The 17,500-nt window shown below is 49.2% G+C and overlaps 1 protein-coding gene across 1 annotated transcript in view; it reads left to right on the top strand.

Moving 5' to 3' along the window:
* wdr7 (WD repeat domain 7) overlaps window positions 1–17,500 on the top strand; it is a gene marked incomplete at both ends in the record, with an annotated part of 172,749 nt that overhangs the window by 131,398 nt on the left and 23,851 nt on the right. The window contains one exon of the mRNA XM_080528470.1: window positions 1,958–2,144. Coding sequence (XP_080384596.1) covers window positions 1,958–2,144 — 187 coding nt within the window. The remainder of the gene's footprint in view (window positions 1–1,957; window positions 2,145–17,500) is intronic.

Consider the following 17,500-nt stretch of genomic DNA (forward strand, 5'->3'; position numbering starts at 1 on the left):
GAGCGGAGGAGAGGGATGGAGAGAGTGGGACAGGAGCGGAGGAGAGGGATGGGACAGGAGAGGAGAAAGAGGAATGGAGAGAGTGGGACAGGAGGGGAAAGGGATGGAAAGAAAGGGATAGGAGAGGAGGAGAAGAGAGGGATGGAGAGAAAGAGACCGGAGAGGAGAAAGAGATGGAAAGCGATCACATCCCTTCCTCCCAGTATGGATGGTGGACTAGAACTAGAGAGAAAAGGAGAGGAAGAAAGCGAGGGAGCGGAGGAAGAGAAGAGGAGAGGCTGTGCTGTGCTGTGCTGTGCTGCATGCCTGCAGACAGATTAGATTATGAGCCTCTGGTCGGCATGGTAATGAATAACACCAGATTATGGCAACGGGTGGAAGTGCAGTAATGGCTAAGTAGACAGCAGTAGCCAGCGCTGCTTCAGCACACACACACACACACACACACACACACACACACACACACACACACACACGCACACAGACACACAGTCACACACACACAGACGACAGTGGCACCATTGTTGTTAGAGAGGCAGTAGCCCCAGTGTCCCTAGTGGAGCACCGAGATCTACCATCACCACTACATATACACTACCTAGATCTACCATCACCACTACATCTACACCTAGATCTACCATCACCACTACATCTACACCTAGATCTACCATCACCACTACATCTACACCTAGATCTACCATCACCACTACATCTACACCTAGATCTACCATCACCACTACATCTACACCTAGATCTACCATCACCACTACATACACACCTAGATCTACCATCACCACTACATACACACCTAGATCTACCATCACCACTACATCTACACTATCCTGTACTATACTAAACTGTACTATACTAGACTATACTATACTTTATACACTATACTGTACTCTATACACTACTAGACTATAGTATACTTTACTGTACTGTGCAGCACAGTGGACACATGCTTCAGCTAAAGTGACTTTAGGACCATGTGTGATTCTGTGGGTTTGAGCACAGTGTCATTTTGAATGAGTGTGTGAGACTTAGTTTCATCTGTCCTGTGTGTGTGTGTGTGTGTGTGTGTGTGTGTGTGTGTGTGTGTGTGTGTGCGTGTGCGTGTGCGTGTGTGTGTGTTTTAGTATGGACCTCTGGAAGCCCTGACCCACACACACCCCCTGTACAACACCTCACAGGGGAGAGCAGTGTCACTTGGACAGGAGAAGAGAGACTTTGATCAATGTGCTATAATCCAGAAACACAGGAGAGAAACCACCAGCAGATCACACACACACACACACACACACACACACACACACACACACACACACACTGCTACAGCTCACCAGTCAAACCCTCCTCAGTGTACAGCCTGTATAAAACCCCCCTGTGTCGACGTGACGTAGGATGTCAGTGTGTGTTCCAGGCACAGTCCTCTCAGCTTGGCTACAGAGATGTAGGATGTCAGTAGCTTGGCTACAGCGAGATCTCTCCTGCTCTGTTCTATAGAGTTCATCGCCAGGGCGACGGCACGCTGCACGCTGTACCCTGTGCACGCCACCACCCCTGTGACCAGCCAGTGTAGTGGGGTGAATAGGTTTGGCCGGGGGACAGAGTCGCCAGACGAATGGATGGGGTTGTTTACTGGGCGTGCTGTCTTGGCTAAAACGAAATGGGTTCATTTTTCTCGGTCCTATTGGACACTGTGTACTTGGAGCCAAATGTTGGAGCTCACAGTGTGTGTGTGTGTGTGTGTGTGTGTGTGTGTGTGTGTCTGTGTGTGTGCGTGTGTGTGTGTGTGTCTGTGTGTGTGTGTGCGTGTGCGCGTCTGTGCGTCTGTGCTTGTACACGCAAAGACCCCTCTCTGAAAAGCAGTCAGAATAATCGGACTTCCAGCCTAGCAGCACACCCGTTAGCCAGTTAGCATGCTAACCATGTCCCTGTCCCCTTCCCTCTCCTGCAGGCAAGGCCCTGACCTTCCTCCTGCTGCAGCCCCCCAGCCCCAAGCTGCCCCCCCACAGCACCATCCGCCGGACCGCCATCGACCTGATTGGCCGAGGCTTCACGGTATGGGAGCCCTACATGGACGTGTCGGCCGTGCTCATGGGCCTGCTGGAGCTGTGTGCCGACGCCGAGAAACAGCTGGCTAAGTGAGTACACACCGGCACACACACACACAAAAGCAAGCATGTATACGCACACACACGCACACCAGAGCGAAAATGGCACCCATTACACCTAGAGCGAAGATGGCACCCTAGAGCCAAGATGGCACCCTTCGCCTGCCGTACCTCCCTGCTGAGGGCCGAGACGGAGGCCTCCCCAGATGGAAAGGCTGCGGCAGATATGACACACTGAATGATGAAACCACAGCTCTAATGCGATTGGGGCGCATTAATATGATGTAATGATGTCTGCGCTGCGAGACGGCCCGAGACCTTTAGTCGAGCGCAGGAGAGACCTATCCGTCTGTCTACCTAACCCCACCTACCCCTCCCCTCCCCCCACCCCTCGCACCCCCATCCTGGCCCCCCACCCCGCCCCGCAAACGAGGTTAACCCCGGCAGTCGAGACGCCCGGTGAAAAATACTAGCAACATCGTATTATGCAATTAAGATGAAACCCGATCTTAACAAATTTATTATGAGTACAAATATGTCTGCCTTTTTTCGTGTTGCACGTGCTAACGCGGTTAGCCCAAAATGGCAGTCATTTCTCAGAGTTTATTAGCGGCCAGCGGACTGCGGGGCCCTTTGATGGGTGACGACCCCGTGCACTTAGAGGCGCTGTGTCTACGTATGAGAAGGCCATGCTCTCCCCTACCCACCAAGACCACGGGAGAGATTTGTAGCAGGCAACCCACACACACACACACACACACACACACACACACACACACACAAATGCGCACACATATGCTTGCATACACACACACACACACACACACACGCTCATATAGACATACACACACACACTAATATAGACACACACACACACTTACACACTCACATACAGTTCACTGGTACACACACACACACACACACACACACACACACACACTCATAGGCCTGGCGATCATCCCCTTGCCTCTATGAGTCACTGTGAGTGGATGACGATGATGCTCTCTTTGACCCCCAGACGGAGATTGGAGACTTTGTCTGCATTTTTACGACAGCAAATTCACTTATCAGCTACTGCAAAAGGCCATTTGGAATGTTGCTTTTGGAGAGAACGCAGAAACTGTGGTCTGAAAGAACCCAACCACTGGCATATTACCGGCTATCGCAATCTGTGTGTTTTTTGTAATGTATTTGGGGGTTTTGAAAATATATTTTTGCAATTGATTTTTCCCTCCTGTCTTGTCCTCTATATTGAAACCTATACTGGGGATAGTGTGATTAGGACAAAGGTGTGTGTGTGTGTGTGTGTGTGTGTGTGTGTCTGTGTGTGTGTGTGTGTGTGTGTGTCTGTGTGTCTGTGTATGTGTGTCTGTGTGGTATGAGCGCGTGTGTGTGTGTGTGTGTCGTGTGTGTGTGTGTGTGTGTGTGTGTGTGTGTGCGCGCGCGTGTGTGTGTTACTGTTTTTAAATTGTGTGCATGTGTGTAAAGCATGGGCTAGCATGTCTGTGTGTTGACGTTGGTTTTCTAAGCAAGTCCCTCACTGAAAAGAAGTCTGAATCAAAGGCTTTGTCAGTGCAAGCTGGTGTCGTGAGTCAAACACACAGACATACACACACACACACACACACACACACAGACCTCCACCATGGCGTAAACGGTGGCTGTTGTTCTGTTGTGGATGAAAGTGTCCTTGTACCATCCTGTCACACATTGAAGCACGGAGAATGAATGAAAGGACGCAGGCCTCAGAAAAGAGGAGAGGAAAGCTCATTTCATATCTACTATAGAAGCCAGGGAGGGCAACAGCTGTGCTGTGTGTCTGTGTCTGTGTCTGTGTCTGTGTCTGTATCTTTGTCTGTGTCTGCCTGTCTGTGTGTCTGTGTGTCTGTGTCTGTGTGTGTCTGTCTGTGTCTGTGTCTATGTGTCTGTGTGTGTGTGTATGTCTGTGTCTGTGTCTGTGTCTCTGTGTGTCTGTGTATGTGTCTGTGTGTGTGTGTCTGTGTCTGTGTCTGTGTCTGTGTCTGTGTCTGTGTGTTGCTGCGGGGTCCTTTAGTGTGATATTGTAGGCTTCCACTATAGGGAGGTGTGACTATACAGTTAATGAGTGCTTCAGACACACACACACACACACACACACACACACACACACCTTAGTATCACTCTAGAGAGAGAAAGAGAGAGATGTCTTTGTGTCACTCGCCCCCCTCCTCAGGGCTGGACCATACCTCCGTCTGTATAAAGGTTAAACACACATCACACACATCTCTATCAGTGGGAGGCTGGCGGAGGTAGACAAATCGGAGGACGGGGCTCGTCGCAATGCACGGCACGGAACGAGGAGCGGTATCAACCACGTCAGTTCCGCCTCAGGGTTTGATACTGTTCCTGATTCCGCTCCATGCATTCCAATCAATGAGCCCCCCCCCCCCCCACCCCTCCGGGTCCAACCTCCACCCACATCCCCCCCCCCCCCCCCCCCACGTACTGCATCACATGCACCCCAGCGGCCTCCCTGTGCTGCTGGGTACTGTGTGAGCCTCCGCCCCTCCTCCTGGTGGGGAGACAGGCTGTAACTGGGGCCCATACTTCACCCTCCCCCCCCCCCCCCCCCCTCCTGATCCAGGCCATTGATCAGGTATTGGCAGAGGGATCACCCTAATGCCCACCGAGACATTGAGTCCTGTCTGCCCAACTGTTTATTTACTTGGGGGTAAATCACACTGATACATCTCTACCACCACCACCGCTGCTGTGTGTGTGTGTGTGTGTGTGTGTGTGTGTGTGTGTGTGTGTGTGTGTGTGTGTGTGTGTGTGTGTGTGTGTGTGCGTGTGTGTAGCGTGTGTGTGTGTGTGTCTCTGAGTCCTGTATTTGCATCCTGCTCTCTACTGCCGTTAAGGGTCGGTTCACCAATAACAACAGAAAATAGATAAAGAAACTAACGTTTTTCCTAATAAAAGCAGTATTATGAGTTGTGTTAGTTAGTGTTTTATTGCCTTCGGATATATGACAGAGGATGGCTTACATACGTGTGATGGACACACACACACACACACAGGTATTCTAGTGTACTGTAAGTGTCCATGCTCGTTCCTGGCTACAGTACCTATCGTTACATATCGTGCTCAATTTTGATTGGACAATAATGTCCATGCCCGGTTCTATCACCACGTTATAAGGGAGCCACATAAAAACAGTTCTCATTCCATATTGTACTGCCTGGATTCTGAAAACCTGACAAATATCCACAGATGAACAGTTGTGATCCATGTTTGTGGTGACGGTGATGTGTGTGTGGCTGGGTGGGGAGCGTCCAGACAGCCTCCACAGGCCTTTGTTCCTCTGGTCTGGATGACCTGCTGTGAATACTGCCTCGTCACTGGAGACGCCACTGGCTGCTCTCCTGTTCTTCAACACGAGTGTAGGTGGCACTGTGGCTAAGCCTATGCAATGAGCCTCTCTCTCTATCGCTTGCTCTCTCTCTCTCTATCGCTCTCTCTCTCTCTCTATCGCTGTCTCTCTTTCTCGATCTCTCTCTCTCTCTCTATCGCTGTCTCTCTTTCTCGATCTCTCTCTCTCTCTCGATCGCTCTCTCTCCCTCTTTCTGTCTTCCTCTTTCTCTCTCTCTTTCTTTCTCTTTCTCTCTCGCTTTCTCTCTCTCTCACTCCCTCACACACATACACATACACACACACACACACACACACTAATAAGACAGTGGAGCTTCACACGCTCATCCTAAACTGACGTGTCGACACACACACACACACACACTACCAATCACACCGCGATGGTGCAGAGGTCTTGGTGTGTGTTCAGTCGTGAAGTGGATTGAGGTGTGTGAGGTGTGTTTTTGGTGTGTTTCTTTGTTCAGTGGCACAGGTGCTGTCAGGCCATGGTTCACCTCTTTTAGATTTCATTGCAGTCGGAAAGCGGCAGTTGATTTTAGAAATGTATTGAACAAACTCAGAAGTTTTACTAGGCTTACTACGTTTTACTAAGATTATTTTATTTATTAATTTATATTTTAAAAAAGAGAGGGTTAGAGAGAGGCGGGTCAGAGAGAGGCAGGTTAGAGAGAGGCAGGTTAGAGAGGCAGGTTAGAGAGGCAGGTTAGAGAGGCAGGTTAGAGAGGCAGGTTAGAGAGGCAGGTTAGAGAGGCAGGTTAGAGAGAGGCAGGTTAGAGAGGCAGGTTAGAGAGGCAGGTTAGAGAGGCAGGTCAGAGAGGCAGGTTAGAGAGAGGCAGGTTAGAGAGGCAGGTTAGAGAGGCAGGTTAGAGAGAGGCAGGTTAGAGAGGCAGGTTAGAGAGAGGCAGGTTAGAGAGAGGCAGGTTAGAGAGGCAGGTTAGAGAGAGGCAGGTCAGAGAGGCAGGTTAGAGAGGCAGGTCAGAGAGGCAGGTTAGAGAGGCAGGTCAGAGAGGCAGGTTAGAGAGGCAGGTTAGAGAGGCAGGTTAGAGAGAGGCAGGTTAGAGAGAGGCAGGTCAGAGAGGCAGGTCAGAGAGGCAGGTTAGGGAGAGGCAGGTTAGAGAGGCAGGTTAGAGAGGCAGGTTAGAGAGAGGCAGGTTAGAGAGGCAGGTTAGAGAGGCAGGTTAGAGAGGCAGGTTAGAGAGGCAGGTTAGAGAGGCAGGTTAGAGAGGCAGGTTAGAGAGGCAGGTTAGAGAGAGGCAGGTTAGAGAGGCAGGTTAGAGAGGCAGGTTAGAGAGGCAGGTTAGAGAGGCAGGTTAGAGAGGCAGGTTAGAGAGAGGCAGGTTAGAGAGAGGCAGGTTAGAGAGAGGCAGGTTAGAGAGGCAGGTTAGAGAGGCAGGTTAGAGAGGCAGGTTAGAGAGGCAGGTTAGAGAGGCAGGTTAGAGAGGCAGGTTAGAGAGGCAGGTTAGAGAGGCAGGTTAGAGAGAGGCGGGTTAGAGAGGCAGGTTAGAGAGGCAGGTTAGAGAGGCAGGTTAGAGAGGCAGGTTAGAGAGGCAGGTTAGAGAGGCAGGTTAGAGAGGCAGGTTAGAGAGGCAGGTTAGAGAGGCAGGTTAGAGAGGCAGGTTAGAGAGGCAGGTTAGAGAGGCAGGTTAGAGAGGCAGGTTAGAGAGGCAGGTTAGAGAGAGGCAGGTTAGAGAGGCAGGTTAGAGAGAGGCAGGTTAGAGAGGCAGGTTAGAGAGGCAGGTTAGAGAGAGGCAGGTTAGAGAGGCAGGTTAGAGAGGCAGGTTAGAGAGGCAGGTTAGAGAGGCAGGTTAGAGAGGCAGGTTAGAGAGGCAGGTTAGAGAGGCAGGTTAGAGAGGCAGGTTAGAGAGGCAGGTTAGAGAGAGGCAGGTTAGAGAGGCAGGTTAGAGAGAGGCAGGTTAGAGAGGCAGGTTAGAGAGGCAGGTCAGAGAGGCAGGTTAGAGAGGCAGGTTAGAGAGGCAGGTTAGAGAGGCAGGTTAGAGAGGCAGGTTAGAGAGGCAGGTTAGAGAGGCAGGTTAGAGAGGCAGGTTAGAGAGAGGCAGGTTAGAGAGGCAGGTTAGAGAGGCAGGTTAGAGAGGCAGGTTAGAGAGAGGCAGGTTAGAGAGGCAGGTTAGAGAGGCAGGTTAGAGAGGCAGGTTAGAGAGAGGCAGGTTAGAGAGGCAGGTTAGAGAGGCAGGTTAGAGAGGCAGGTTAGAGAGGCAGGTTAGAGAGGCAGGTTAGAGAGGCAGGTTAGAGAGAGGCAGGTTAGAGAGGCAGGTTAGAGAGGCAGGTCAGAGAGGCAGGTTAGAGAGGCAGGTTAGAGAGGCAGGTTAGAGAGGCAGGTTAGAGAGAGGCAGGTTAGAGAGGCAGGTTAGAGAGAGGCAGGTTAGAGAGGCAGGTTAGAGAGGCAGGTTAGAGAGGCAGGTTAGAGAGAGGCAGGTTAGAGAGGCAGGTTAGAGAGGCAGGTTAGAGAGGCAGGTTAGAGAGGCAGGTCAGAGAGGCAGGTTAGAGAGGCAGGTTAGAGAGGCAGGTTAGAGAGGCAGGTTAGAGAGGCAGGTTAGAGAGAGGCAGGTTAGAGAGGCAGGTTAGAGAGGCAGGTTAGAGAGAGGCAGGTTAGAGAGGCAGGTTAGAGAGGCAGGTTAGAGAGGCAGGTTAGAGAGGCAGGTTAGAGAGAGGCAGGTTAGAGAGGCAGGTTAGAGAGAGGCAGGTTAGAGAGAGGCAGGTTAGAGAGGCAGGTTAGAGAGGCAGGTTAGAGAGGCAGGTTAGAGAGGCAGGTTAGAGAGGCAGGTTAGAGAGGCAGGTTAGAGAGAGGCAGGTTAGAGAGAGGCAGGTTAGAGAGGCAGGTTAGAGAGGCAGGTTAGAGAGACAGGTTAGAGAGGCAGGTTAGAGAGGCAGGTTAGAGAGGCAGGTTAGAGAGGCAGGTCAGAGAGGCAGGTCAGAGAGGCAGGTTAGAGAGAGGCAGGTTAGAGAGAGGCAGGTTAGAGAGGCAGGTTAGAGAGGCAGGTTAGAGAGGCAGGTTAGAGAGGCAGGTTAGAGAGAGGCAGGTTAGAGAGAGAGGCAGGTTAGAGAGGCAGGTTAGAGAGAGGCAGGTTAGAGAGGCAGGTTAGAGAGGCAGGTTAGAGAGGCAGGTTAGAGAGGCAGGTTAGAGAGGCAGGTTAGAGAGGCAGGTTAGAGAGGCAGGTTAGAGAGAGGCAGGTTAGAGAGAGGCAGGTTAGAGAGGCAGGTTAGAGAGAGGCAGGTTAGAGAGGCAGGTTAGAGAGAGGCAGGTTAGAGAGGCAGGTTAGAGAGGCAGGTTAGAGAGGCAGGTTAGAGAGGCAGGTTAGAGAGGCAGGTTAGAGAGAGGCAGGTTAGAGAGGCAGGTTAGAGAGGCAGGTTAGAGAGAGGCAGGTTAGAGAGAGGCAGGTTAGAGAGGCAGGTTAGAGAGAGGCAGGTTAGAGAGGCAGGTTAGAGAGAGGCAGGTCAGAGAGGCAGGTTAGAGAGAGGCAGGTTAGAGAGGCAGGTTAGAGAGGCAGGTTAGAGAGGCAGGTTAGAGAGAGGCAGGTTAGAGAGGCAGGTTAGAGAGGCAGGTTAGAGAGGCAGGTTAGAGAGGCAGGTTAGAGAGAGGCAGGTTAGAGAGAGGCAGGTTAGAGAGGCAGGTTAGAGAGAGGCAGGTTAGAGAGGCAGGTTAGAGAGAGGCAGGTTAGAGAGGCAGGTTAGAGAGGCAGGTTAGAGAGGCAGGTTAGAGAGGCAGGTTAGAGAGAGGCAGGTTAGAGAGGCAGGTTAGAGAGGCAGGTTAGAGAGGCAGGTTAGAGAGGCAGGTTAGAGAGGCAGGTTAGAGAGAGGCAGGTTAGAGAGGCAGGTTAGAGAGGCAGGTTAGAGAGGCAGGTTAGAGAGGCGGGTTAGAGAGGCAGGTTAGAGAGGCAGGTTAGAGAGGCAGGTCAGAGAGGCAGGTTAGAGAGGCAGGTTAGAGAGAGGCAGGTTAGAGAGGCAGGTTAGAGAGGCAGGTTAGAGAGGCAGGTTAGAGAGGCAGGTTAGAGAGGCAGGTTAGAGAGGCAGGTTAGAGAGGCAGGTTAGAGAGGCAGGTTAGAGAGGCAGGTTAGAGAGAGGCAGGTTAGAGAGGCAGGTTAGAGAGGCAGGTTAGAGAGGCAGGTTAGAGAGGCAGGTTAGAGAGGCAGGTCAGAGAGGCAGGTTAGAGAGGCAGGTTAGAGAGGCAGGTTAGAGAGGCAGGTTAGAGAGGCAGGTTAGAGAGGCAGGTTAGAGAGAGGCAGGTTAGAGAGGCAGGTTAGAGAGAGGCAGGTTAGAGAGGCAGGTTAGAGAGAGGCAGGTTAGAGAGGCAGGTTAGAGAGAGGCAGGTTAGAGAGGCAGGTTAGAGAGGCAGGTTAGAGAGGCAGGTTAGAGAGGCAGGTTAGAGAGGCAGGTTAGAGAGAGGCAGGTTAGAGAGGCAGGTTAGAGAGAGGCAGGTTAGAGAGAGGCAGGTTAGAGAGAGGCAGGTCAGAGAGGCAGGTTAGAGAGGCAGGTTAGAGAGAGGCAGGTTAGAGAGAGGCAGGTTAGAGAGGCAGGTTAGAGAGAGGCAGGTTAGAGAGAGGCAGGTCAGAGAGGCAGGTTAGAGAGGCAGGTTAGAGAGAGGCAGGTTAGAGAGGCAGGTTAGAGAGGCAGGTTAGAGAGGCAGGTTAGAGAGGCAGGTTAGAGAGGCAGGTTAGAGAGGCAGGTTAGAGAGGCAGGTTAGAGAGGCAGGTTAGAGAGGCAGGTTAGAGAGGCAGGTTAGAGAGGCAGGTTAGAGAGGCAGGTTAGAGAGGCAGGTTAGAGAGAGGCAGGTTAGAGAGGCAGGTTAGAGAGGCAGGTTAGAGAGGCAGGTTAGAGAGAGGCAGGTTAGAGAGAGGCAGGTTAGAGAGGCAGGTTAGAGAGGCAGGTTAGAGAGAGGCAGGTTAGAGAGAGGCAGGTTAGAGAGAGGCAGGTTAGAGAGGCAGGTTAGAGAGGCAGGTTAGAGAGAGGCAGGTCAGAGAGGCAGGTTAGAGAGGCAGGTTAGAGAGGCAGGTTAGAGAGGCAGGTTAGAGAGAGGCAGGTTAGAGAGGCAGGTTAGAGAGGCAGGTTAGAGAGGCAGGTTAGAGAGGCAGGTTAGAGAGAGGCAGGTTAGAGAGGCAGGTTAGAGAGGCAGGTTAGAGAGAGGCAGGTTAGAGAGGCAGGTTAGAGAGGCAGGTTAGAGAGGCAGGTTAGAGAGGCAGGTTAGAGAGAGGCAGGTTAGAGAGGCAGGTTAGAGAGGCAGGTTAGAGAGAGGCAGGTTAGAGAGGCAGGTCAGAGAGGCAGGTTAGAGAGAGGCAGGTTAGAGAGAGGCAGGTTAGAGAGGCAGGTCAGAGAGGCAGGTTAGAGAGAGGCAGGTTAGAGAGGCAGGTTAGAGAGGCAGGTTAGAGAGGCAGGTTAGAGAGAGGCAGGTTAGAGAGGCAGGTTAGAGAGGCAGGTTAGAGAGAGGCAGGTTAGAGAGGCAGGTTAGAGAGGCAGGTTAGAGAGGCAGGTTAGAGAGGCAGGTTAGAGAGGCAGGTTAGAGAGGCAGGTTAGAGAGGCAGGTTAGAGAGGCAGGTTAGAGAGGCAGGTTAGAGAGAGGCAGGTTAGAGAGATCTATCGAATTGACACATTTTTTATTTTTATTTTATTCAAACACATTTTTATAAAAATGTTTTAATCCTCTCATACTTGATCTTGATCTCATATTTGATCTATAAAAACATCTTGATATTATCAAGAACTATTACAATAGTTTGAACACTGCATTCTAGTGATAGCTAGATAGTGTAGCTAATAGGTGTCCGTCAATGCAACGTGTTGCAATGTGTACTGGTACTGCTGCTTTTCTCCAAGATTTCTGTTGAAATATATTATTAAAGATTTCTCTATGAAGGATACAGTGCATTGTTTCACCATTTCTATTTAAATGTTGAAGATGTTACTGCAGACACAAACTGCACATGCAAACACGCACGCACGCACGCATGCACACACACACACACACACACACACACATTTCAGCAACTCCCTTATAAAGTGGAAATCAATGGTGAAACTGTCGATCACTGATAATGATCAATTTCTTTTGCCAACCGCTACAGCACAAATACATACAGTGTGTGTGTGTGTGTGTGTGTGTGTGTGTGTGTGTGTGTGTGTGTGTGTGTGTGTGTGTGTGTGTGCGTGTGACTGTGTGTGCAGGAGTGCATGCGGGCAGGCGTGCATGTGTATGTTCCTGTTGTGACGTTCCAGCCGATATCCCTCAGCGTGGGTATAAAGTAATCATCTGTACCAGTCACGCACTTCATGCAGTCATGAACTTATAAATATCATAAACCACTCTTTGGCATAATTATCAGAAACACCCCACTGTTTATGGATCATAAGACCACCCAGTTTACATCCAGCTGCAGTCCATCACCACCATGTGCTTTGGCTCTGTTCTAAACTACAGCAGCAACACACACCACGGTAGAGGATCAATGGATGTGGCATGAATGGAATTAGCTGTTTTATACCAGCGGTAAACGAGAGCGTGAACAGATATATGAAAGCATAAGAATTATTAATAATTTGTGGAGGATCAGGTCAATAATTAAATTAAACCGCCCTGGTTAGAATGAGCAACAATGATAGATGCAACGGAGGCCGTCTCCTCTCTCTCCTCTCTTCTCTCTCTCCGTGGTCCTCTCTCCTCTCTCTCTCCTCTGTACGGCCCTTTATTCAGTTCATACACTGGCTCATATGAAGAAGAAAATCTAAATGCAAAAAGGCAAGCCTTATGGTACAATACGTACGTATGCCTGACTGCTTTAGTCTTTGAAGGCTTTTGAGGGTATCGACAAATGGTTGGATGGAGCGGGAACAAAGGGAGACGCTGGAGGACTCATGCAGGTTCATGTAAATACACAGATCTGTGAAATAATCCCTTTTCGATAAGAAGAGACCTGAGCACTTTTCTCACGATAAAGTGAGAAAATGCCCTTGTACGCCCAAGAAAGAGCAGTTCAACTCGGAACTTTTTAAGTGTGAGATTCTGTGAAGTTTTGATCCACTGTGCGTGCGTGTGTCCGTGTGCGTGTGAAACATAAAGCAAGTGTGTTTATAGTTTTTTTGTGTGGTGTCCCCCCCCCCGGAGGCTTGTTTTGATTATTTTGAATTATTCCAAGTTTGAAGCAGTTTGGTGTTGTCTAGACAACCTACTGAAAACTGCTATGTTGAAATTGCAACATCTAAAAAACAGATTAAATAAATTCGATATTATAGAACAGCCTCTGATATAAAATGACAGAAAAACACGTTATTATTTTAAAATGTTTTCAATAAATATAAATAGATATTTATATATAAATATATTTTAATATAAATAGATATTAATATATATAGAAATATAATAATAATGTATAGATATCTTTATTACTATTTTAGAAACAGTATATTTACTAGATTCATCTGGTAGTACATTACAGTACATATTTAAAGCTGAACAACTTACAGTCTAGAGAATCTTACATGAACATTTAAGCAATCTTTGGAATGGTCTATCTTTAGGCAACAGCTGGGCCCAGCTATTGATTGTTGATATCAGTCAATATTAGAATTTGCATATTGATGTGTGTGTGTGTGTGTGTGTGTGTGTGTGTGTGTGTGTGTGTGTGTGTGTGTGTGTGTGTGTGTGTGTGTGTGTGTGTGTACGCAGGAGAAGAGCAAATTGGGAATTAAATTGTGCATAGGAAAAGACATGCTGAATCGGCGCTGTTATAGTCTGAGAAACAGCTAGCAAGAAATGCATGAACTAGTGAGCATTGAATTGATCCATTTAATTTAATTTGATCCATTTCCTTCAGAATGGTCGTATCTCCTTCTAGGTTATCACTACTCATTGCTCACAGATTATGTATGTTTAGGCAGTATTATTGTTAATAAAACAATACAGTGAATGTATACATTTTAATGAAGTATTATTAGAAACCACAGGCATGGACCAAAGCCCAAGGGAGGATTCAGATGTGGCAATTACATTTGGCATAATATAAAACACTTATATATCTAGTTACATCAAAATAGAACAAATTACAACCATGTTAGAGAGGACTACACATTTCCATCTACGGTGCGTCACCATTTAGTGTCACCTGTCTGCTGTACCCAGGGGTTTCCTTATTTGCTTTTTGAACATACGTTTACTTGTCAGGTTTATAATTTATTTTGGTGGTAGGTTCCATGATTTCATGGCTCTGTATCCCACCGTGCGTTTAAGAAAATTGCTATTAGCTTTAGGGAGTGAAAACCTTCCTTCTGTTACTCGTCTAGGGACATAGGTATGTGAAGCCAAATTATTATTTAGTTTGGTAAAGTGATCTGCTGGAGTTTTAGACTCCATGTTGATAAAAGAAGTGCAGCGGCCATCCTGTCTTCAACTTTTAAGTGTGTACGTGGTGTGTAGTGTAGTGATACAGTGTGAATGTGGTGTGTAGTGTAGTGTTCATGTGGTGTGTAGTGTAGTGTGTATACAGTGTGTATGTGGTGTGTAGTGTAGTGTGTATACAGTGTGTATGTGGTGTGTAGTGTAGTGTGTATACAGTGTGTATGTGGTGTGTAGTGTAGTGTGTATACAGTGTGTATACATTGTGTAGTGTAGTGTGTATGTGGTGTGTAGTGTAGTGTGTATGCAGTGTGTATACATTGTGTAGTGTAGTGTGTATGTGGTGTGTAGTGTAGTGTGTATGCAGTGTGTATGTGGTGTGTAGTGTAGTGTGTGTGTGTAGTGTGTATACAGTGTGTATACAGTGTGTATGTGGTGTGTAGTGTGTATACAGTGTGTATGTGGTGTGTAGTGTAGTGTGTATACAGTGTGTATGTGGTGTGTAGTGTAGTGTGTATGCAGTGTGTATGTGGTGTGTAGTGTAGTGTGTGTGTAGTGTGTATACAGTGTGTATACAGTGTGTATGTGGTGTGTAGTGTGTATACAGTGTGTATGTGGTGTGTAGTGTAGTGTGTATACAGTGTGTATGTGTAGTGTAGTGTGTATACAGTGTGTATGTGGTGTGTAGTGTAGTGTGTATGTGGTGTGTAGGGAGCAGAGAGGTGGAGGCAGAGGGAGGTCCAGACGGGGCTGATAGATCTGTGGTGAGGCTGGACCAGGAAGAGGCGCAGACAGGAGAGACAGGGAGAGAAATGAATCGCTGCCGACGTAGTGTCGCTGTTATGCACGAGTGGTGGAGTGTGTGTGGGTGTGTAGGTGTGTGTGTGTGTGGGTGTGGGTGTGGGTGTGTGTGGGTGGGTGTGTGTGTGTGTCTCTCTCTTTCTGTGCCTGTGTGTGTGTGTGTGTGTGTGTGTGTGTGTGTGTGTGTGTGTGTGTGTGTGTGTGCGTGCGTGCGCGCGCTCGTGCGTGTGTGCGTGGGTGTGTGTGTCTCTCTCTTTCTGTGCCTGTGTGTGTGCGTCTCTCTCTTTCTGTGCCTGTGTGTGTGCGTGCGTGATGTGTGCACGTGCGCACTGCGCAGGTGTGGGGGGGTGTGTGTGCGTGTGTGTGTGTTGGGGTCGTGGTATTCCTGGGTGTGTGAGAGCAACAAGAAGACAAGTCGAAATTAGCCAATCAGTTGTTTGTTTGTGTTCACATGTCTCTGTCGACGTGTGTGTACAGTACATGCACGGGTGTGTGTGTGTGTGTGTGTGTGTGTGTGTGTGTGTGTGTGTGTACATACACACACATCAATAACACTGACATTTGCTATTGACATTACTGTGTCACATCCCTTCCTATGTTCCACTATTCAGACCCGTACATTTGTTTCTGGGCAGTACAGACACACACACACACACACACACACGCACAAACACACCAACACACAGCTGTGTTGATGAGTTTTACACACATACACACACACACACACACACACACAGCCCTCTCTCTCTCTCTCTTTCTCCCTCTACACGGAGACACAACACAACACAACCCTATAGACCACCACATTTCTGGGGGGAGAAGGTGATATTGTCAGAATGTAACACACACACACACACACACACACGCACTCACACACACACAAATTCTGTCCTGTGTAATTTTTGGACCTCCTCTCGATCACACGTTGGAGCAGTGTGTTACTGTAGAGAGAGAGAGAGTGATATGGCTGCTGTATTCATCGCACGGAGAACATTGACCTGGCGATATCCCCAGAGGTCTGCTGCTGTAGGAACACTATCAAAGACAACAGGCGCTCCTCGACATGCTGTTGTTATTGCCCTGTCTCTTGTGTTCGTGTGTGTGTGTGTGTGTGTGTGTGTGTGCGTATGCGCGCACGTGTGTGTTGTACAGTAGGTCTACTCTGGGCATCTTGCCCTTGCTTTGCCCCCCAGTGTCTGAGGCTCAGCTGGGCTGCTGTGGGGGTCTGGGGCTGGCTGGGGGGGCGGGGGGGGTCTGCGGCTGGCTGGGGGGGTCTGGGGCTGTCTGGGCCTGTCTGGGCCTGGCTGGGGCTGGCTGGGCCTGGCTGGGGCTGGGTAGTTCAGACAGTCTTCTGAAGTTCAGACAGTTGGGGTTGGAGGTCTCACCCCTCACCTCCTCACCCACTGCCCAGCCCACGAAACACTCTCCTCTGTACTCCTCAGACCAGGGCCTCAAGGCTACTACCACGTCTGAGCACGACAGAACACACACACACACACACACACACACACACACACACACACACACACACACACACAGGAGCACACACACACACACACACACACACACACACACACATCCGTACTCAAAGACTCACACACACACACCACCATCCCCTGAACCTCCATAGAGCCCCGTGCCTCCTATGGGGTGAGTGTGTGAGCCCGTGTTATGAGCCAGTGTGTGAGCCCGTGTGTGAGCCAGTGTTCCAGGGCTCATATGTGGGCCATGTCTCTGTACAATATATACGTGCCAGGCAGCCAATGAGACGCACCATGTGACTGGCGCTAATAGATTTTTTCCACCTCCCTCCACAGCTCTCACAAAAATCAATATTTCAAGTTGGTGTGTGTGTGTGTGTGTGTGCGTGTGTGTATGTGTGTGTGTGTGTGTGTGTGGGGGGGTCTGCGTGCGCGTGTGTGTGCGCGCGCTCTCTATTATTCCACCCAGTAAATATATAGTTGAGGCGCCTCACTATCCCCCAAAACAATGTGTTTCAGAGAGACACGAGAGATGATCAGAGTGTGTGTGCGCGTGCGTGTGCGTGTGCGTTATCAATCACAGCAGCTGACAGTGAAGCAGTCAGCGTGTGAGTGTATCCACAGTGCTCTACCTGGCTAGATAAGCTGCTAGCACTTAGTAACATGTCGTATTTTCGGGTATTTCTTTACTATTAAACGACCCCCAGTGAGCCAGAAGTAATGCTAATAGTAATAATATTATTATTATAGAAAATCGAATCCAAAAAAAACATATTCGTTCTAGAAAATAATGATGTAGTATAATAATTGCGTTGCGTGTGTTTGCGTCATGTCTTGCGCCTACAGTGATTTCACCAGTAAGATGTGTGTCATCCGTAACTTGAGGGTCAATTATTTTTCTGTGAAATGTGTTGGATGTCTTTCCCCGTCCCTTCTAGTCCTTGTTTCTGGTGGGACTGACAGACCAGACAACACACGCTGTGCTGCTGCATGTCCCAACATATGTAGAAAGAACTGTTTGGCCAGGACAGACTTGTTGAACTTTAAGGGTGCATTGCTGTATACCCCTGTGTGTGTGTGTGTGTGTGTGTGTGTGTGTGTGTGTGTGTGTGTGTGTGTGTGTGTGTGTGTGTGTCTGTGTCTGTGTCTGTGTCTGTGTCTCTGTGTGTGTGTGTGTGTGTGTGTGAGGGTATCAGTAGAGTAGTGGTGTGGCACGTCCATATATACACTACAGTATGTGTACCAGATGACCTTGAGCCGGCTGTGTTGAGCACGGTGTGTGTGTGTGTGTGTGTGTGTGTGTGAGACTGGCCCAGCCCAGCAGGCAGATTGCTCCAGCCGCGTGTCTAAAGAGCAGA

This window comes from Nansenia antarctica (assembly GCF_963989245.1).
Source record: "Nansenia antarctica genome assembly, chromosome: 4".
Lineage (NCBI taxonomy): Eukaryota > Metazoa > Chordata > Actinopteri > Argentiniformes > Microstomatidae > Nansenia > Nansenia antarctica.